The sequence below is a fragment of the Chenopodium album genome, chromosome 13, assembly GCF_948465745.1.
Source record: "Chenopodium album chromosome 13, dcCheAlbu1.1, whole genome shotgun sequence".
Lineage (NCBI taxonomy): Eukaryota > Viridiplantae > Streptophyta > Magnoliopsida > Caryophyllales > Amaranthaceae > Chenopodium > Chenopodium album.
In genome coordinates this window covers 51,227,509-51,250,386 of record NC_137846.1, presented here as the reverse complement: position 1 = coordinate 51,250,386, position 22,878 = coordinate 51,227,509, and the positions used below count along the sequence as shown (strand labels likewise).

Genomic DNA, 22,878 nt, shown 5'->3' with positions numbered 1-22,878 from the left:
ATCAAGATTATCTTAGATATATAAATCCTATATCTAAAGATAATTGTTTTCTTAAAAGATAATTTTTAGTTTTTTAAATAAGTTAAATCTTTATAAATCACTATTCGTTATTTTTAACTACGTGGCAAAATTCTTAAATCTCATTCGTCACTTTTGTTTAGGTGGCAAGTGAATTTTTTAATTCTAAAATAAAATAGAAATCTAATTTTTAATTGGTCAAAAATATACCTTTGTTTATGTGGTGCGTTGAATGTTCTCCAAAAATGCCTACTTTATTTATATATATTAGATTAGATTAATATTTCAATGTTCAAAAGTGTTCATTATGACTTTTTTTTTTTTTTTTTTGTTTTTTGTTTTTGTATATTTTACAAGTAATATGCTTACAGTAGAAATTACTGACCATGTATACAAAAAAATCACAGAGTGTAAAACTTTCTTTCACTGTGTTTATAAATAAATCTTACAATGTGTTTTGTTTAAAACCGTGCATCGCACGGGAACTAAACTAAAAATGAAAAAAAAAAGAAAAAAAAAATTCAAATTAGTGATTTTGGAGGGAAAAAACAGCACTACAAAGTGACATGTGTCACTTTTTGGTGTCTGTTTTTATATTAAGTTATTGAGTTATTGATTGATAGAAGATTTAACGATAACAACTATCCATTGTCTTAGAGTTTTCTAAAGCTATTCTCTTTATTTAGTACTGGTAAAATAGATATAGATTATTCCAAGCCGTGAAGGAGCATTTTTTAGCCTATTATAGCTTTTGTCGTTGATGACTATACTACAATAGAATTTAGATGATACCAAAATACTTTTTCATTCATTAGTACCAACCAAGTATTATAAAATTTAAATTTATTAGTATCAAAATATAAGTGAGATGATATCATCTAACCACAACTTAATATAATTAAATATAGTCATTAATAATTAAAGTCATTACATTACATGGCATACACCGAGAAATTTTCAACTAATTAAAGTCATTACACTACATTGCATATATCGAGAAATTTTCAAAAACGCATAGGGAGTAAGACTTTTAATTAGCCTCGTTCTAGACACGGCTCACTAAGGAGTACTAGGTTCGTAAGCTTGTTCGACTCGACTCGACTCGACTCGTACCCCACAACCTAGCTGACATGTTTACCACTAAACAATAGGCACTAGTCGCACAACAATACAACATTTACCTGAAATTCTTCCCTTCTCTCTTCGCTTCCCGGTGACTCGTCGTCAAACTCCCAAGAACAATTGAATTTTGCAAAAATAACACCCAATTTCTTCAATAACCTGCAATCAAAAACCCTAAATTCACGAGCTTAATCGTTGAAATAAAATGGCAGATCGTGATAGAAACTGGGATTTCTACCTCCGAACACTCTCAGCAAGTGCCAGAGACTCCACTTCACCTGCTTCCGACCCTTCTCTTCTTGAATCCGTCAGTTTTTCTCTCTCTTAGGGTTTTTCCCGTCTCCAATTTCTCTGAAATTATTCAATTCAATGTAAAATTTTGATGAATTGTGCTTGAAATTTGTGAGCAGGTAAAGAAGCTTTGTGAGCTTTGTAAAGCTGAGAAGTCTGATGATTTAGTTGCTCGAATTTATTCCTCCATTAACAAGCTATTTCAACGTTCTGTTGCTTCTCTCTCCCAGTCTCGCTCTTCTCATGGCCTTCTCTTGCTGGTGAGTGATTAAATTTTCATTGATTTTGGGAATTTATTTTAAAATGTTGTTGATTTGAGCATTGATTTATTTCTGGGGAATTTGCATTTTATTATTGTTAGAAATTGGAAATTAGAAATTGGAGGGCGAAATAGTTGAATTGGTTTTCTACAAACTTTTTCTTGAACTTAGAAGAAGGAATAGTTTGTATGTTTTTGTCTGTAATTGAGTGTTAGGCGAATGGGTTTTCTTGACCTGAGGATTTCTGCAGAGATATATCTATAATTGAGTGTTTTTCGGAGGCATCTATGATGATCATTGTTGGATATTAGTTATGTTTTGAGGGCTCTCTAGCCTTCTATCAAGTGTTTTTTAAAATATGAGTATTGTGGAGTTTGGGTTCTTAAACTAACTGTCAACTCGAGTCATGGAGAAGAGATCAATTTCATCTACACAAGCATGTTATCTATGTATTTTACCTACTCGAGTCATGGGGTGTTTGGTTCATCAAGTTGTTTTTATTTTTCCTTTTGATTTTCCCCTTTTGGAGGAAATATGAAGATTTAAGCAAACTATATAATGGTAAGCCATAGTTTCTCATGATGATGTTGACATACAAAAGTTATACATAAAATGCAATATGCAAAAAGGTATTTAAGACCGATGACTCAGGCATTCTGGCTGCAAAACAGTGTATCACTTATTAACCTAAGGGATGAAGATGTTTAGACCTTGAACAAAGTCCATCAGTGGTTAAATTCTTAGTTCTTATATGTTGTTTTTATAAAAGTATTTACTTCCTCCGTTTTTTAATAGTTGCAACACACACTTTTTCACGGTATTTAATAAATGTGGGGTTCACATGATATAATACACTTCAAAATAAGGTGAGTGGTTGTTAGGAGTGTAATTTAGTGGGCCATGTACTTTAAATAAGGGAAATAGTACATATTTTCCCTAATATAACTTTCCATTTATAGTGTGTTGCAAGTATTGTGACATTTCCATTTTAGGGAAGTGTTGCAAGTATTAAAAAACAGAGGAAGTACTTATTAGAATTGTTAGTGAAGATATTTTTTTATTCTTTGTGGTTTCTTCTCAACAGGCCATTCTCCAATTTTTCTTGGACTTTGGAGAGTCTGTTCTTCATGATGCTGATCCCAGTCTGAGGACATTTTTTCGTTCTTGCTTGAGCCGGTGATTTATCCTCTCCTTCATATCTAATAAACTTAGTATATCAGGAATGCTAAACTGTTAATGTCTGATGTTCCTGCCCATAAATGTGTGTAGTTGTATTCACAGTAAGAAATATGTCGAAGGTGAACTTTTTTGTAGTTATGATTCAGTCTTTCAAAAAGAGTAGACCTTAATATACACACTTTTGTCTAATTACACAAGTTTAATTTGGTTTTGATATTAGTCGTTATTGTTAAGGGTGATTCCTGTATGGAACTGAATTTATCTAATGATAGCACTAAATCCCACATTCCTTTCGACCTATCAATGGGTGAATTTGAGTGTTATATGAACTTTAGTAAAGATGTTCAATTCCTGTCCAAGCTTGTAGAATTTGTGCATGTAGACAGTTGGTTTTAACAAATTAGCTCTAAGCAAATACATTGTTAAGATCTAAGGTTTGAACTGAGTGCATATAATTAGTATTGGAAAGGGAATGAGCAACCAAAAAGATCACTTCCATTTTATGTATTTTCTGCCTAAAACTGAAGAATATACACACAGTTATTATTTTGGAGAAGTTTTTGGGATAAAACCCTTAATATATATAAACTGGAAGATGATGAAATAGCTGGAATGATATGTCTGAAACTGGATGTTGATTGCACACAGTCCATATTTGAATAAGCTGTGGGTCAGCAGTCCAGCACAATTGAGATGCAATTAGCCGAAATACACTTTCCAGGAATCTTTGTGGGGGTATTTGAGGGTGATTTAGATTATCCAGTTAATATAAAGGTAGTGTTTTGTAATATAGAAGACCCATTTTACTATTTTAGTGATGTTTAGTTGGTGTCTGTAGTCTTATTACTCTTATACCATCTTGACCTCGTACAAAGTGACTCTGTGATTGGGTCAAAGCTGGCTAGCTATGAAAATGCCTAAATGGTATGTAGTGCTTTGAGATCATCAAATCTCGTGAAGAATAATTGGCATTATTAGAGGCTCTAGTGTGGGAATTGTTATGTGGCATATGCCGACTTGGATTAGAAATTTAGAATGCTAGGAAATTGAAGAACTATATATATATATATATATATATATATATATATATATATATATATATATATATATATATATATATATATATATAAGCTGGCATCAGGATAATATATTCTCTTATGTTGCCGACCTTGTAGTATGAGAAATGCAATTGATGAGGTCTAGAAGCGAAACTAGTTACAAAGCATAATATTGCTTAATGGTGCTTTTGTTTTAGCTCTAAAAAGATGAAACCACAATCTGTCTACCACTATCAAGAAACGAACCCTTCACTATCAGCACCACAAACACGAACACTTAATCTTTATAAATTCAACTATAGCTGAGGTCTAGATAATGACACTTTTAGTTTGAGAAGTTGAGGCTCGTAAACAGTTGTTTCTTAGAGACATGCTGAGAAAAGTATTTTTGGCTAGGGAAGTAGTGAAAATATTCCTAGCTTAATGCAGTCAAAGGTGAGATAATGGGGTTGGGGGTTGGAACTCTTGGAAGGAGAAGTGATGAAAATGGTAGCTGCCCAAGGGCTAAAAATGAGAAATATGCGTACTTGTGTACATAATAAACTTTCAATGAAGAAAATATTAGGTAAAATGGAAAATAACAATCCCACCTTTGGGTTTTCTGCTCAAAACAATCCCACCTTTTCGAAATCCCAAAACAATCCCACCTTTAACCCCCATCTGCTCAAAATAAGCCTTTCAACCTACAACCTGTTTAACCGGTTAAATTTTAATTTTTTTTTTTTAATTTTTTTTTCAATCTCTCATCTCCCACCTTAGCACACTCTACCATGGCTACCCACCATAACCACCACCACCACCCTTCTCTAAGCACCACCACATCACCACCTAACCGCCACCCCCATCACCTTCTTTCTCTCTCCTAACCTTGACCTCACCAGCCAAGTCAGCCACGAACTCGCCCCCTAAACACGACCAACCCAGCCAAGTCAGCCATGAACCCCCCCTCCACAGCCACCAGCGTACTACCCTATTCTCTAATTCCCACCCGAATCTGCCCCCTCCCCTTCTCCAGCTGCAAAACACGTTCGCGGTGATGACTTTAATTGTAACCAAATAAAAAATCCATATCAGAGTTTCCTAATTTCCTCTTTTTTTACCAAACATTTTCTCCATGAAGTTGTTAAACAACAATTAGTCAATTAGTAGCAGGTTATGGCGTGACACTTCTTTTGAAAAATCAGAGGCATGGATTTTCAACTTAGGGGAAGGCAATTTAATCAAATCTCAATTTGATGAGTTTTTCTAAAATGCTACGCATCTGCAAGATACTTGACATTGCTTTTGCATCCTCCACTAGCAAGTTAGCCGTTTCAAGGTGGGGCGTTTTACGGTGGGGTTAGGCAGGGAAACTTCGTTTCCAGGGAGGATGTCGCTGGGGTAGGGTGTTTCGGGGATGAGGTGGCTGGTCATGGGTGTTTTAGGGTGGTGGTGGTCGGTTTTTAGGGAAAGAGTGGGTGGCTGCCTCTTGGCTGGAATCAATGGACGAAGGAGGGTAAGGGGTAAAGGATAAGGAAGGAGGAAAGGTGATAGAGTTGGCTCCGGCGAGGGGAGGGATTAGTTCCGGCGGGGGGGATCGGGGGAGTGGGAATGGGAATGGGGTTTTAATTTTTTTTTATTAATTATCTTTTTTTAAGAAAATTATTATAAAAAAAACGAAAACCAATTAGAAGGTAACACGTGTTATGTCACCTTCTTTAATAGGTTACTAATTTGACAAATCGGTAAAAGGCTCATTTTGAGCAGATGGGGGTCAAAGGTGGGATTGTTTTGGGATTTCGAAAAGGTGGGATTGTTTTGAGCAGAAAACCCAAAGGTGGGATTATTAGTTTCCATTTTTCCAAAATATTATTGTACATAGTTTAGACTTTGGAGCCATAGTACATCTACAACTCTTTTAAATGAGCCCAAGATGGAAAGGTTTTCAATCTGAGCCAAATTTGTGACTATGAACTGTCACCATTAAAAAAATCATGAGTTATGGGCAACAATTAATGTTTTAAGGATAATAAATTCTCAACCTTTCTTTTTGTAATTGTTAGTCATGGCATTCTTCTTCTTCTTCTTTTTTTTTTCTTTTTCTTTTCTTTTCTTTTTTTTTTTTTTTTTAATTATTTTTTAGTGAAGTGGCCTAATATTAACTATCAATATCTTAATGTTGACTGCAGTGATTTTGCAGACCCTGTCATTGCAGAGGCAACAATTGAATTTCTTATTGTGAATAAAAAGAAGCTTCAGACTTCATTTCCAACTGTGCTACCTCAAGTATGTTCTGGAACTGTAATGCTATTCTTTATAGGAGAAGTGCACACTCATAGAATTTATCTAGGTATTGCTGATTTCTGATAAAGTAAAGTTGCTTCTTTGAAAAATTAATTTCCTTTTGGCTCAACCCAAGTTATGAAAATTACAAGGAAGTTGGAGTATATCTGTAGTAGGTGTAATTGCAATTTCTTAGTTGGATGAGAAACTCAAGGATTAATGGTCCTTGTTCCTTCATCAAATTCTATTCCTTTTGCTCTTCCAAGTATTTTTTCTGCTCATATTTCTCTGACACTAATACTTCTTAATCAAAGTGTGCACTCATGGTTGCTTTTGCTTCTATTTCTGCCATTAAGTTGAATTTTCCTACTAATTTACCTCTTTGTAGACTTAGGTTTTAGATGGATTTTTAATGTGTTCATCTTGTATTGATAAGGCTTCTGAGTTGTATTTTAACTTTTGTAATGTTAATTTTACAAGATGGAAAGCAAATTTGAGTTATTAGTTTGTTTCATGTGCTTGCAGTTCTTTCCTTTGCTATTGAAGCTCATTGCATGGAATGGAGAGAAGTAAGTATTTCTATATTTGTTTCATTGTATGCTATCAGATGGTGCAAGTCTTCACCATGTTCAAATTCTTCGGAATCTTAATGATTGGTGCTAATGGTTTGCATCGCTTTATATGTACAGATGATAGTAGGTAGTTGAGTGCTTGAGTATATCAACTAATAATTGACATTTAAGTATTAGCCCCTCCTCTCTCTCTCCCCTACAACTGCTGATAGTTAAAAGAATCCTATAGCATCAAAACTGTGTAGCCCCTGGTTTTGGCTTGCCTACACTGTAGTATCGTTGTTGCATTTTGATTGAAGTACTTTGTCTGAGTTCAAGTGAATGGATCTTAGTTTTTTCTTAGAATCTACGGAATATTGTAAGTGTTACATATTGTTTGGCACATAGTTTTAGGAGGTTTAATTAACTTTATTAAAATAAGATATAAGTGGGGTAGTTGGGGTATTAAAGAACTATAAGAAAGGATAGTGGGGTTAATAGTTGATTGAAAAGTAGGGATGTGAGAGGAGAGAAATAATAAAATTAGTAAAAGTGAAGACCATGACAAGAGAGAGATGTAATATTAAAATTTTAGTTGGGTTTGCCAAAAATGGAAGTGACCCTTTAAAAATATGACCTATTAAGGAAAGTGTAACACTTAATATAATAAAATGGAGACAACATGTTTTTTCACGTGGAGAGATGCATTGCTAGCACCTTAGCCTTTCTGTTCAAGCTGTAATTTTGAGTCTTTCGAACCATCAGCTTGACCTGTGTACAGTATCCATCAGTCATAGTCTTTGCTGCTTGAGCTCTTCATGCCAACCAAGCTATCTGTAATCCTTTAATATGGAGTTATTACCTCTCTGGTTCTTTATCATAAACTTTAAACAGAACAAGTTCATTGAAATGGGTAGATCAATGCTTGGATTGATGCATGTATAAGTTCCATTGTCTTTGACCCATGTTACACAATTGTTAACTTAGATCAAATCTTGGTCAACCAATATTCTTCGAACAAGACCACAGAAAAATTAGTATTTGCGGAAAAAGAGCTAGAGTAATTTAGAAAAATTGGAAAACCATTTAGTATCTGTGATTGGCAGTCAGTCCTCTGTGAGCCATGTCCATAATAAACTTATTGTGCACCCATGCATAAGTAAAATTCATTGGTAATAAGCGTATGTGGTTAGTTGTTCCATTCAGACATTGCCAGCTTCATGTTCTGCTACTATATGTATTCTTTGACTGCAAACACTATTCTTGGATAGCTGGCTACCTGGTTGTTAAGCTGATCCCATTTGGATATTCTCGTTGAAGCAGTTTTTTCCACTCTTGTCTGGTATTTAAACATAGATTATGATAATTTTGAAATCTTTGAAATATCAAATATGCATTTATGTAAACCAGACCTGTATATGGGGCAATCATATTTGTAAATGTACACATTGTGAACCATTCTGTTATATATGATAAAGTTAACATTTGAAGTTTTTATTCTACTCACCTACCGTGATCTAAGTCATCTAACTAAGTATCAGCTGATCATTATACATTAATTTACTTTGCAGGCTTGAGAAATCATTTCTGAAGATATTTCCTGCACTAGTAGCTCCCGGGTCATTCTTGGCTTTATTTCCAGCTATCGCAGACTTGCCTGGTGAGTTTGCAATAGTATGTCATATGCCGGAAAATGTTACTGAAAAGTGTAGAGTGATTTGTTTTTCAAAATTGTCTACAAGCCACATAAGACGACATTGTAAAGTCAAACCAACTGGTTCGCACATGATTCTCTTAAAACAATCCTCTGTTGCACGTTCATGGTTCAACTTTGTTTAATAGGGGAAAGATAGCCCCTCTCACTAGCAGTAACTTTACATGTGATGATTGTTATATCTTTTGCAATTGTCCTAGCCTATTATAAAGTCCTATTAATTCTTGGTAAGCAGCTTTCATCTGAAGCCAATTGCTCATTTGGGTTTGGCAACTGACCTTTGCTATCTCATTTATAGTTATGTTAGCACATTTAATCTCAAACATTAACCATTGTAGATAGTTGTTTAAGTTTTCTAGGTTGGAATTGGTGGGAGAGGAGAGGGGGAGGGGGGGGGGGGGGGGGAGTGTTGTGGCCATCGTCAGCTCTCTATGAGAACAAATTTCTGACCCCTTTTTTTTATTTTAATTTTTTAAATTTTTTTTTATCTTAAAGAATCTTAGTCTAAAGGAGTTTCCATTTTATCATTAAAGAGAGTTTATAATAGTGTTATGTGCTTGTGATAATTACCTTTTGGCTTGTGCTAGTCCTGGTTGTTGCTCTTGAGAAGGTGGAAAAAAGCTCTGGAACACTGGTTGGTAACAGCATTGCTTCAATCAAGAATAGTACTGCTCCTGAGGTGAATTTGATGAAACTAGAACTTTTCAGTATCATACTCCTTTTAATCTGTTGTCTGGACAATTTTGAAGTACAATAGATGTTTTTGGATGCAGATGCTACTTGCTTTAATGGATGAGGCATATACTGGCTCAACCATAGCAGGCTGAGAAGGTGACTCTGAATCTGAGGATAGCAATACTATAGATGTTGCTGATCCTGCTTTCCTTGATCTTCTTAAAGATGAGAATGACTTTATCACTGTATGAATCTCTATTTATGATTATGTTTTCACATATTTCTGACAAATTAATTTTATAATAGTATAGTAGGGATCTTGGTGTTGGGTTCTCTATGTAATTTACTTCTCTTTGATATAAAGATGATATGGCAAGGTTTGAACCTGAAGGTTAAGAGTTATTGTCAATTAGGTTGAGCATGAAGGGGAAGAGGCAGAGGGTTGGGGTTAGGGGAAGTGTTAGTGAGCTTTAAGCATGTTCCAGGTCTAGACCCTGCACTATGCATTTTATCTGCTTTACCATGCCTTTTGGCAGTGTCCACTTGAGAAGCGACATGGAAATTCATAAATAGCTAAAAGTAACCTGAAATACCTGGTATAGACCATTGGGAGAAATATTTTTTATTTACTATTTACATAATCCCTGTAGATGATATTTATCATCTTGTATGTTTGCCATTTAGTGCATTATGCCAATTACCATATCAACATTTAGGTTGATGTTGATAACAAACTTGACTGAAACTGGAAGCGTTGCAGTTGCTAACTGTACATTTTTTTTACTGCCGTGAGACTAAAGGTTGACTTAAGAAATGATGGTATGTTCCAGGAACGTCATTGGACATCACCTGCAATTGCTGCAGCATTACAGGCTGCTACAAGTGGTATTCAGTCTGACCGGTTAAAACAATCACTAAAGATTGCACCTTGCCTGCTGGATGTATATTTTGCTATAGCCTTACGCGATGTCAATGATTGTATGAGACTTCTTCCATTTTCATCTGTTTTACTTGCTACTTCATAGTGTAAAGACTTGTTGCTTAGGTCATTGTGCCACCTTCTGTTATAGCCACTCTGTGATACTGTAATGCTGTAATACATTACTTTCTGAAGCATCTTTGCCTTTTCTTTTGGCAGCCTTGATCTGTGCACTTATTCCCATGCTTATGTTAAGACATGCTGCTATATTCCCAGACAAAAATTTTTCATATGAGGTAATGTGCATTAGATTTGTAGGAAGTCTAGAACTTTTATTTAAACAAATATATTGTCCACTTTGATCATCTACTTTGTCTTGATGTATTTAAACTTGTTAAAAATCAACATTTATAAGAGCATTAGGCAAATTCAAATGCAAACCTATTTCATAGCCGCATAGGCATTATGCTTATAACTTAGGCTTTCATTGCTATGATGAGGACTTCTCTTCTCTCCCAATCACAAGCTATTTATTTCATTGAATGCAAACCTTTTGTTTTGGTTCTTGTTTAATTTTTAAAATCAAAAGTTAACATATATGCCTAGATGTGTGCTTAGAGTATACAAATAGATGTTCCAGTTTCTAGTTTCATGATTTTGATAATTTTTTAGGCTTTCTGTTTGTTGCTCTGATACTCCGTATCTTGCTGAGGGAAGTATCAATTATTGACAATTATACTTTTCACACAGGTCAGAAAAAGACTTTTGGAATTTATGCTTGCTTCATTTCAGCGATCACCAGATTTTATCTCACTTCTGAAGGTACCTTGGTGGCTGTATATGCGTCACATTTCATAATTGTGCTGTGTGCTTAAACTTGAAGATGAAATCATCTTTCATTCTTTCAATTTTAAAACTTGTTTCCTTATGGCTTTCTAATGCTCTGCAGAAACCTATCATGGACAGACTTGGTGAAGCTTATGACAGCCAAGAGAAGGTTGAACAATCACGTTTTAATTGTAGAATGTCGATGTATTTGGTAAATGTATTCTGAGATTTGAATGTATTTTCTTTGGTAGACAGAGTTGGCTTTACAACTTTGTTGGGCTATTGGAGAGCATGGAGGGGGCGGTGAATCTCACAAAGATGCTGCTCGTGAACTTTTTGAAAGTTTGGAGTTACTTTTATACGAGAACCTCTCATCTAGGTAAGTTCAATAGTACTTTCTCCTTGTTAAAGAATAAATTTTTGGTGTCTTTTTTGACAGTATTTTGCTTTAATTTTGAAGCCGTCTTGGTCTAAGACAAGGCACCACCAGCACAGGCTCTGAGAAGGCGGGACAGTCCAGACTTCTATGCTTTGTTATAACAGCTATTGCAAAACTTGCTACTTATCACCGTGAATTACTACCTAGGGCTCGTGTATCCTTAGCAAAGGTTTGAAGTTCATTTGATATTTATAATTAATCTTGGATTTCCTACTGGATCTTGCGATTTCTGTCAGCTTCTTGTTATAATGATGTCTCTCATAACCTTATCTGGCTTTACCTGTGACCGTCATTTGATTTGAGTTTTGGGGATAAGGGAGTATTTTTAAGCATTCCCAACTGAAGAGAACAGGAAGGGATTCTGAAGTGTTGTCACTGTACAATGTTTTGTGAAATATCTGCCCAGGATGAAAATGGTTTAGTCTAAGTCCATGGCTAACTGAGTATTAACATCTCAGGTAGTTCGGTCTCGATTATCTAATGCAAGGGTTTGGACAAGGGCTCGTGATTGTTTGGGTTTACTGAATGAGCCTGCAATATGTATGTCTGTGTTGGGATCGTCACGACATCCCAGGGGAGAGAAATATCCAGGAACTGTGAACTGGAGTGATGGTGGGACTAAAATGATTGCTCATGTCCCATTTTATATCTTGGCTGGACAAGCAGGTTAGTTTCTTGTTGAAATTTGGTAGTTGTGTAAGGCATTTTGCTGTTCCTGATTACACTGTTACTATTGGATCAAATCCATGTGTTATTGTACTTGTTTTTTCAGCTGGTGTGGCCTGACTCCTGTGGGTTCACATCCTTTTAAATTTTATAAATATAAATGCTTTATCTATGTGACTTGCATTTGGATTCTACCTTTACCCTACAGTCCTTTGTTAATTAACTACTTTTGAAATCTTGTGCAATAATGTAATTTGTTTTGTTTGAATATGAACAGCTTATGTTGAGCTGTGTGGCTGACTCAAATTAATGGTTCATTTCAGGCCCCCCATTTCATGATTTTGCATTCTCAGACATCCTTCCAAACAGATGATTGATGCAAAATCTGCAACTAGGGATATTGAATTTGTATCTGTTTATATTGCTGAAATTGTGACCTGAGTAGAATATCTCTCTTTCCTCTTGGGTTCGATGAAAGCTGTAATTTCTTGTCATAATGCCTACTCAACTGTTTCAAAGTTGTATCGAGAGAGTAGATCGGGAGTGAAGGTAAAGTTTGTGCATCGATCCCTTGCATGTACTTTCCTTTCCAGATGAGGCGTTATGGGACTTATTTCTGTTTTGCATTCCATTTCCATCTGCCAAGCTCTGGATTTGATCACCTCTCATCCTCATGTTATGCTGCTGCTCTTCAGACCAATACTCTGGCTCATCATCAAGCTTGCTCTGGGCTGAAGTGATCAGTTGTTGCAACTTATTTGGAGTGCATTTTGCAGAGGACAGCTTCAGAACTCTCGAGTAATTGTACAACATAGAATCTCTTTTTCCTATATTCAAGGAATCTCTACTTTATTTCTTACTACTGGACAATAAAACCTGAATTCAAGACTTGACTTGTATTTCAGACCGTCTGCACTCTGCAATAAACACCTTCCAAAGAGGAAATATATGTAAAATCTTTGATTATGTTCTGCTGATTCAAGTCACTAATTATAGTGTACGGTGATCTATCAGCATTAGAGGAAATTTGTATAGAGCAATGCCTGTGGATACGGCTATGCAATGAACACCTTCAGGTTTCAACATTATGCGCACCTCAGAAGTTAAGTATCAGTCAAACTCAGCCTATCCTAGTGGTAGATCGCATATGTACAGATTATAAACACTTGAGATTAGAATGATAACCTTTCATTAACACTCAAATTTAATAGACAATGTTGAGTCTAACCGACTTCCTAAAGTTTTAATAGAGGGATTTTTAGTTCATGTTTTTTGTATACAGAATAAGTTTAACGTTTACTTAATTTCGTTAATTTTTTCTGCATTTTATTTTATATCGGCCAATTATGGTATGACAGATATACATCTAGTTGTCTACTCCAGTACTCCCTCATCGCTTACAAATTGTTACATATGACTTTTTAGTTTTTACGGAGTAAAAGAATCAATACCTATTTTAACTTTAAATATATCCAATTTCATATACTTAATAATTATAAAAAGTTGAGAGTGAGGGATAGTTCAAGTGGTTAGAGCTTTCCTCCCGCTTCCGATCGATCTTGTGATCGATTCTCACTCCCGCTCTTGTGGCTCTCTAAAAAAAAAAAAGTTGATATTAATTAAATTTACGTGGTACAAAGTTACAAACCCAAATAAAATCTAACATCTTCTTTATTATTTCTTACCATATTGATTTATTTTTTTTTTTTTTGAAACAAATCAATCTATATATATATATATACTAAAATAACAACTGCTGATGTTATCATTGCCTACGTGTCACTTTTTTATTTAATTTTTTCTCTCCAAAATGCAATGATGATGTCATATTTTTTTTCCTTCTTAAGCTACCCTATTAAACATAGCTTTGAAAATATATTCCATTTGAATTTTTAAATTTTAAATTTTAGGTTTTCTACACATATTATGCTATTTAGTTATTTACGAGTTGTTAACAATAGTTAATAATGTAATTTAATTGAAATTTCTTAATTAAATATGAAAATTATGCATTTTCGGGAATTGTATATTCATATTTAATTAGAAATTAGTTACTACGTGTTAAGAGTCAATAATTCAATTCTTATTCTTAAACCGTGCATCGCACGGGGTTAATCTAGTTTATAAATAAAAAGTCATCCGTCATCTACAAATAAAATCTACATTAACAAATACATAAAATTGAATCAAATTAGGGTTTCCTTCATCAAAGCTACGATCGTTGAAAAAATCTTGCACTGTGGTACATCTCTCGCACACATCGCTGGAATATATAGCCTTTTCGGAGAGACGGTCTAACAATTTGTTGTAGCTGTAAGGATAATTTTCATCTGATTCACTTGAACGCATCTTACCATATTGATTAATAGTAGTAAATAGGGATGTCAGTGGGGCGGGTCAAGGGTCTCAGTTTGATGGGTAGTGGGGCGGCGATGGGGATAAAATTCATACCCGCCATGGGTGATGGGTTAGGTGTGGATTTTAAGTTATACCCGCCCCATCACCACCTCATATCCACATCTATATATCTTTAAAAGCAAAATTATATACTTTTATATTATTTTATAAAATAATTACGTGAAATCAAATATTAGTTATAAATACTTTGTACTACAATTATATTATAAACAAAAATGTGTGTAATATTAAGAATTTTTTATTTTATTATTATAATCCGTATTAATTATGTAAGATTGTGTATTTGAGAGACGGAGATTAGGTGGGATTAGGCGGGTCTTTGGTGGGGATTAGGTGGGGAAGGATATCCAAGTGGAGTTGGGCCGGAGATGGTTTAGGAGTTATACCCGACGGGACAAGGATGAAGATGAATATTGAACCCGCAGCAGGGATGGGAATGGGGATAATGTTAGGTGGGGATGGGGATGGGGATGGAAAGGCCAACATCCGTCCCACTCCGCTCCATTGACATCCCACTAGTAAAGTCGAAAATTTAAACATTTGAACCCCAAAGTGAAAGCATTTTTGAGAAGGTATAATAAAAACCTCTTTCGGCTCTTTGTCTGAAATTCTGCTTTATGAAGTTTTCATCAGAATGCTCAGTAAATATAAATTAATGTGCTCAGTAAGAATTTTCAGGTTTGTGACTTTGTTCCCTAGTAGAGTAGTAGTCCATGATCAAGGTACGCGCGCAAAATTATTCACATTTGTATTTGCCTGAATTTTTTATTTTTATTTTTATTTTTATTTTTTTTTTATTTTTAATTTTTCAAAACCCTAACAATTGTTTATGCATTGCAATAATCAATTTTTGTTCATATTAATCTAATTTGATGAAATTGAGCGTTTCTTCATTGTAGTTATGTTTCTGATTTCCATACCTTTAAATAATTGCATGTAATTGTGTACTTTGAAAGAAGATTAGAAACTACAGTTTGAATATTGTAATTAAAAACTACTTCGTTTTTTTTAATGTAGTAAATCTCAATTTTTGGTTTTTGGAAGTATCACTCTGTCTTAAGCCTATTTAAATATTGGATCCTCAAAATGTATGTTGATTTTGATAATGGGGGACTTTAAATTAGTCTCTTTAACAATGTAGTATGATAAGAGGTTAATTTGCATACGTTTATCCGATTGCGGTTTAGACTTTAGAGGATATATGAATTGCTTAGGTAGCTGGCGGTTAGGAAGCACGGGACCTTCTAAGACCTGAGGTTTCGCCGTTTTTTGAAACCTCAATTGTTTTCGTGATTGTAATGCATAGAAATGGTTGGGACTTAGTTGTTCATTTCTGAGACCCGAGTTGTTTCCGTGCCTCATAGGTTGGTGTAAGTAGCTTAGGGTAGAGCATAGGTGCATAGCCTTACCAATGGTGAGGTTGAGGGATCAAATCCCTCTTTCTATTCCTGGCGTGGTCCTTTAATTTTAAGGAGTGGAGTAGGCCGATGGAAAGTAGAGTTGTGTCATGGTACAATTAGAAATGAGGAATGTTACAATTAGTATGTTGTTACTAAACTAGAAGTGTCAAGGAGTATTTTGTGGCGGATAACAAAGGAAAGCAGGAAAAGTATTTTGGTACGGAGGAAAAAATGTTGTTACTGTAGGGGTGAACTTGAACTAATACATTTAGCCGCCCATCATCCCATCAATAGATTGGGTTGTGATGGTGATGAAGTTGTAGGTGCATTTAATTTTCCAGGTTTTGTTTGGTTTTGACTTTATTGATCAATTTCGCATTAATAAAGCACTAATCTTTATTGTTTCATAATACTAAGACATGCTTTTGAGTTCGAATGTTAATTGCTGGCTTTTAGATTATGTTAATATACAGAAATTATATGCTTTTGAGTATTGATATTAAAAAAAGTACTTTCTTAAATTACAATATGTTTATTCTAAGAAAATTAACAGTCAAACTATGTGCGTATTCTTGGTAGTTCTGTAAATTGAGGGTTGATAATATAACCCGATTTTTTAATGTTTCAAATTTTGGTTGAATTCCAATCTCTCTTATGAATTTGTGTGACTGATCACAGATCCCAAAAGCTACATCTGCTTCCAACCTACCTATGGTATGCCAACCTCTAGATTGGACGAATCTTTTGATTTTTCAATTCTATAAAGCATATGGTAGTCTTTTGGACATTAATTATTTCAATCAATACTATAGTATTAAAATGAATGTATACCAGGCTTGTTGAGCTCTCCACTATTTTAATATCTTATCTTATGCACACCTCATGTTATACTGTTTAATTTTACATACTATTAATCTCTTTCTAACGAAGATTTTTCGTCTTTTGAAACATGAAATTCAATTTACACTAAAATATTGACTATATATGAGGTGTACGTTACGCAGTTACATACGCACCTTGACAAAGACAAATGGCGATGACTGCTGCAACAATATTAATTTTAGCTGATTTTTTAAACTTTTTTCCCTCCCTCACTCTCTCTCTCTCTCTCTCTCTCTCTCTGTGTGTGTACATTATATGTAAATATTCCCTGGTAGTTTGACTGATATTATATTAAGTAATGAGGGATTGGAGCCACTGGAGGACTATTCCGAATCTGGGATACATCTTATTAGTTATCAGTTACTCAAAACACTTGTACTTTGTTCACCGTAGCTCTTAAGCAAAGAGATTATCTGGGATATATTTTGTCAATTTGTGTTTGAAGAATAAATTTCCGGAAGTAGACATGTTACATGCTAGCATCATTAGTATTATTATTGCTGTCAATATGAAATGGTATTTTGAGGAACTCTTGTTTTGTCTTTTTTTTTTGTATTACTCTGCTGACTACATGATTGTGGTAGGTTGAAATCTTGAGATCCTCAAAAGTATCTTATTGCAAAAAATTATAGTCATTAGCAACTTTCCTGTGTCCCAAAGAAACAGCCATCATCAATTCTGCACAACAAAGTCATTCACCTTCAGTTGTTGACATCAATGACTAAGTTTTGGTGAATGTAGTTATTCATTTTACCCTCAACATGAGAGATTATGAGTCTAATGATGTATTACTCGTTTTGCTGCAGTCTGCTGTCTTTCCCTTTTACAGTTCTATCTAGTTTGATTTAAATGCTTGGAAGATTTGTCTGTTGTAACTTGTAAGTAAGGAACCCAATTGGGAGAGAGTTGCGCATTGGGGGGAGGGCGGGGGAGGAATATTCTCTGCTATCCATGCTGAACAAGCTCTCTTCACTTTCATGTTGGTTTGTATTTTCCTCGCAATATATATGTTTTTTTTTTTTTTTTTTAGTTGATCAGTATACAATCTGCTGTCCTATGCTACAGAAACATCTGCATGCACGTGTGGGAATGTTGATGCGCTTTGTCATCAAGAAATGATGTCATCCCTTGAATGACTCTCTACAAGGTATACATTCCTTGGACGCAAAGTAAAAGATAAGCAAGACAGCACGATGCAGTGTACTGAGTATGAAAGCAATCCTACTGCTTGATTGGAAGCCCACCAAGGAGTTCAATTTCACTTCCCCATGTTGTGGTTATTGACAACCATCTTTTACTAATTTGTCAGTTCCTCAAACATGCAAAGGTATTCTATGTTAAGTAGAGAGGATGTCCTCATATTTCCTAATGTAGGCGGCAGGTGAGTCTCCTATCATACCTTATGCATTTATATATAAATTTTGTTTTTCTTTTATATTTATTTGTATGGTTAGAATCTTCAAAATAAATCATTTGTACGTGAGAGTGTTGTCATGGCATGGATCAGGTAGTACCTTACTTCTGGTCAAACATAGACATTAAATAAAGGCTTTACATAGAATGAGCAAGAAGCAGGTTAATGACAGGTGGGAGAGTCAGGCATGAGGAATGAAACGTGTGCGAATGTTATAAAATAATGGAAGACAATCCACATAGGAAATTGTATTTTATTTGGAATCTTTCTTCAAGGGAATCATATGTGAATGTTGCATGATTGATTAGTCAATTGGAATATGTGAAAATTCGAAGAAGATAATATTTGAGAGTAAACTTTGCGGCTAAATCTAGAGGCTCTGTCAATCTGGTTGCCAATATACGAATATGGACTTGACCTCTCATATGATCTTTGACTGTAACTCTGATGATTTGTGTTGCAACAAAATTATGGATTTCTTTTCTGTTATATATAAATGAAGATTTTGTGTAAATTTCATATCTCGTAGTATTTGGAATAATTAATTCAAATATGCGGATTCAAAATAACTTTTTGCTCTTATGTTTGACAAATGATATGTTTCTTTGTGATTAGAAAACTTACCTTGATTTAAAATTAATATAAATATTCATGAATTATGATCCTTGCTCAACTTGAAGCTATTGCTTTCAATGCTTCTGTTGTGTTTCCCATGAGTCAGTTACAAGTCTCACAACTCACCAGAACAAAGTGATTGTTTGACAATAGTTGGTAGTTAATGAAATATTGAGCCTCTTAATGATGTGTACCAGCATTACCTAGCTAGGTATGGTCGTGGGCGAGTAATTTTGGTAGGACAGAGACTAGGATGGTTGTAGTTCAGTGGCTACAAGGAAGTAAGCTGTTTTTTGTCAAACATTTCAGTGTCTGATTATCAGGAGTTTGTTAGGACCAGCTTGAGCCCCCATCATTTAGGCCATATTAAATAAAATTCTTCTACGTAAGTATAGGCAAATCATTATATAATGAGTCAAATAAAAATTGATTACTTAAAATATTTTGGTCAAATTTGATTAGTATAATGTTTATTATCCTTGCTGAACAAGTTCAGAATTATCTCAAGCTTAGTATTCCATCTCTTTATTTCTGGCATTCATGGTTTTCCACGACTACTACCGTACTACGTGCTGAAAATCAATGTTATATCATTCTGGATGTTTAATATGCACTATAATAGGGTTGGTCAAAATGGGATATTTGAATTTTCTTAGAAGCTGATAAGCATATCGCCTAAACTATGCTGAACTCTTCAGCTAAAGATTTGGAGGATCTGAAATATTAATAATATAAGAGTTAATCAGGATTCATGGCCACTATTATACCAAATTATTAAATAATTCAGATTGTTTATCATTTATGCTTATCAAAACACTTTTCAAGTTTTCAGACATAGCCTTTTATTTGCACCTGCTGAAATTATCCTGTTCAAATATAGGGGTCAAATATGTTTTCTATGAGTTGCCAAAATATAATGTGGTTTGACATCTCTAATAGGCGCACAATTACCTGGCTGCCGAGGGCAACTAAATTAGCTAGCTTAACAATAGAATAACTGTTGAGTATGGGTTTTTTAATTAAAACCTAGGAAGTAGAATTAGAATGACTGCTTAGAGTTTATACTGTATTAACTTTATAAGTGATACCATATTCATGTGTGCACTCGTATAGTCTTATACACTGGTAGAGGGTAAGATGCCACTACTAGATTTTTTTTGTTCTGTGCTTTACATTATGGTTGTTGAAAGGTAAATAGTTGCGCCACATAAGGTGTTCACTGGTTGCACTGGATATGTTCTGATGGCCAATGGTGTTATCTCACCAGCTTGATGTCAAATTGTCAAGTATATGTAGCTTGTTTCCCGGCATTCTTATTTTCACTTATTCTATGGTCCCTCTTATGTGCTTTTCATCTATTAATTTTGAAAAGCCGTTTAACAATATCAACTTTATAAGGAAAAAAAAATAGACAACAACATCATTTAACTATAAATCTTTGAAGGATTTTTCTGAAATAATGTGACAAGTACCTGTGTTTCTTAGGACTGCGATATCATATTATGGTTATAATTTAAATTTTTTTTATATAGTTTTAAAATTTATAATTTTGAACAATTGTTTCCATGGATTAATGTTATCTTGTAGAATATGCTTCCCACGTGAGATATTGACTTGGTGATGGGGTGGATGTCATGATATTTTACCAAGTCTTTTTAGATGACTTTCCAATCCATGCCTTAATTTTGTTTGAGTGGAAGGCAAGCTCTAGAAATGAAACGTGGAATATCTTTTTGGGAGCAAAACTTAAATTAAAATATATTTAATGCTTCTATAAAAGAACTCAACCCTTAGCAGTTTGGCCAAACTTGAAAAACCTTTTAAGCCTTTTTTTTTTCCTCTGCTTTTGCATTAATCTTCAAAACTGTCTAACTGCTTTATTGGAACTTCGTGATTCAATGGAGGATTCTATGAGCTCCACAAACCACAAGAACAAATCTAATTTTTCTGGTGATGGACATGAGGTTTCTTCTGAAGATAGTGGTTGGTCTTCATACTTCAACAACTCGATAGCTATCAGTAATGTGGAGGATACTGTCACCTGTTCTGGTTCTGAAAACTCTTCCATATTTTCTGGTGCTGCTGTTTTGGTAAAAAAGATGAACATGAATAATGATGATCGTGTTGCGTCAGCTAGGTCTGTTGCTAAAAGGAGAAAGATTCTGGCAACTTATATTGATCCTGAACTGGAGGACACTGCAATTTCTCCTGTTTGTAATTCCGAGGTAAGGAGTAGCTCTCATGTTCATCCCTGCAAACCCATTTTTAGTTTGTTGCCTTAGTGTAAAGTTTTCTTGTTATTTCTTAAGGTTTCCTGTCAACTTCCCTTGATACTAAATCAATGTTTTTCTAATTCAGGCTCAAGACTTGGAAAAATTGCAAATAAAATTACAAGAGACAGGTGGTTTGAACATTTTACCACCTGTGCAACAACGGAAGCATGACTTTTTTAGCCTTTTTCAGGTATGATACAACTATTTAGGAATTGTGGTCTGAATTTGTGCCAAACAATGTGGACGTTCTTCACTTCTTTAATATTTCACTTAACTAAATATTTTCTGGCATTTCTCTTCTTCAGGAAAAACAAAATACCTCTAACCAGACTGGAGAAGTACCACACTCAGGTTATATTGGGAAAGATATCAGCTATGCAGGTCTAAAGGAAAAGGGACTCTGTTTGGTTCCAGTATCTTTGTTATTCCGAGTTAGGTAAACAAAGACCTGGAAGATTGGACAATTTACTTCTGATAATTCAGCAGGATATGGAAAAGGACGATGATCTTATACAATATTGCTATCAGGTCACACTATATTGAGAAGGAATGGTCTTTTCTACATTTCCTTCATGGATCTCAAGGATGCAGATCAGCTTCCCTACAAAAAGTCTATCTCATACAGCTTCTCAAATAGTCTTTGGCTAGAAGCAGGAGGCTGTGTACATCTCGGCCTCTCCTGACCCTGCCTCACTGGCATATATATGAGTTATTGATCTTGTTGGTCTTGTACTTGAGCATAATTACCTGAACTGAAAATTATTGGAGTATCAGCTCTTGATAGAATAGTGGTTCAATTTGGTCAGCCGGCATGGATGAATGAATAGCTGTGTCTTATACCCTTCTTTTGAGATTGAAGGGGCTTGGAGGCCAAAATAACTGGAGTAGCAGCTTATCTAGCATATGTTCAGAGTCGGGGTTTATGCCTTGATGCTATAAAAGATCATTTATGCTTTGTAGACCTGTGGTCATAAGCTGATAGGAACTGTACTTAGTATAATAACATCAGTGCCGATCCTGTTGCTGCCAACGCCAAGGAGCAAGGGCATATGCTTTGGCAGATTCTGTATCAATGGAGTAGAATTGCTGCTTCTGTTATCATCCTCAAAAGGGTTTAACAAACACCTTTTGTAACCACTCATTTATAGTAGTCGTGTTTACAGTTGCCTCCTCTTGCTAAGTTTGTGGCAAACAACCTTCCTCTTTCATGTGATCAGTAACCCTATGAAGGTTTGCATGTATTATTGAATACCTATTACCTGTTGAAGACGTGAATACTTGTACAGATTCCTTAATTGTAAATGTGAATAAGTGTAGTGCTGGAACCCAGTGGTGGCTACTGTAGTGCTGTGGAACTCGAATTGTTTATGTTATTAAAAAGAAGCCTATATTCCTGATTTTGACTTCTTCTAATTTTATTGTTTTTAGCACAGAACTTATATTTATTATCTGTTACATAGATCACTAGGTTTTTGGAGAATAAATGTATACCCATGATGTATAAACTATTGTAAGGCACCTTTTTTGATAATTTTTTTTTTGACGAGAACCTTTTTTGATTAATTAATGCAAAGGTACTCTGTGGCTGTATTATTGTATTCCTAATTTTTTTTTTTTTTTTTTTTTTTCCTGGCTTGGCTGCGTTATTGGTGCATGTTTAGTTTGTAAATTGATTTACTTATATCGTTGTGACAAAGCACACTATCTGCTACTGATAGAGGCGAAATGTTTATCTAAGCATCCTCAGAGCATTCTGTCTGAAATTACTTGTGTATCCATCTGATTTTACTACATTTGCTGCCACAATGTTTTCAGTCATACTGCTCACAGGCCAAGATGATGAGATTGATGTCTATGGTCTTTAAATGGGACAGCATGATTAAGCTGAATTTTT

The 22,878-nt window shown here is 34.8% G+C and overlaps 1 protein-coding gene and 1 pseudogene across 4 annotated transcripts; both read left to right on the top strand.

Annotated features, from left to right (window-relative positions):
• The first annotated feature begins 1,205 nt into the window (after window positions 1-1,205).
• LOC145576855 (uncharacterized) lies at window positions 1,206-13,248 on the top strand (annotated as a pseudogene). The gene is made up of 16 exons (XR_014098565.1): window positions 1,206-1,447; window positions 1,551-1,691; window positions 2,776-2,867; window positions 6,097-6,193; window positions 6,716-6,759; window positions 8,313-8,401; window positions 9,043-9,134; window positions 9,229-9,375; window positions 9,961-10,108; window positions 10,269-10,345; window positions 10,800-10,871; window positions 10,999-11,046; window positions 11,129-11,256; window positions 11,338-11,485; window positions 11,775-11,982; window positions 12,306-13,248. The product of XR_014098565.1 is annotated as an uncharacterized LOC145576855 (transcript).
• Window positions 13,249-14,777: 1,529 nt separating this feature from the next.
• On the top strand, window positions 14,778-22,608 carry LOC145574917 (uncharacterized). 3 transcript variants are annotated; one of them, XM_081632802.1, is made up of 4 exons: window positions 14,778-16,514; window positions 17,748-20,936; window positions 21,070-21,174; window positions 21,290-22,608. In XM_081632802.1, the coding sequence occupies exons 2-4, from the start codon at window positions 20,610-20,612 to the stop codon at window positions 21,422-21,424; spliced, it is 567 nt and encodes a 188-aa protein (XP_081488928.1). In that variant the 5' UTR covers window positions 14,778-16,514; window positions 17,748-20,609; the 3' UTR covers window positions 21,425-22,608. The 3 variants fall into 3 exon arrangements, with proteins under 3 accessions (XP_081488928.1, XP_081488927.1, XP_081488929.1); XM_081632803.1 differs by having other exon boundaries at window positions 15,031-15,122; XM_081632801.1 differs by having other exon boundaries at window positions 14,778-20,936.
• Window positions 22,609-22,878: the final 270 nt, after the last annotated feature.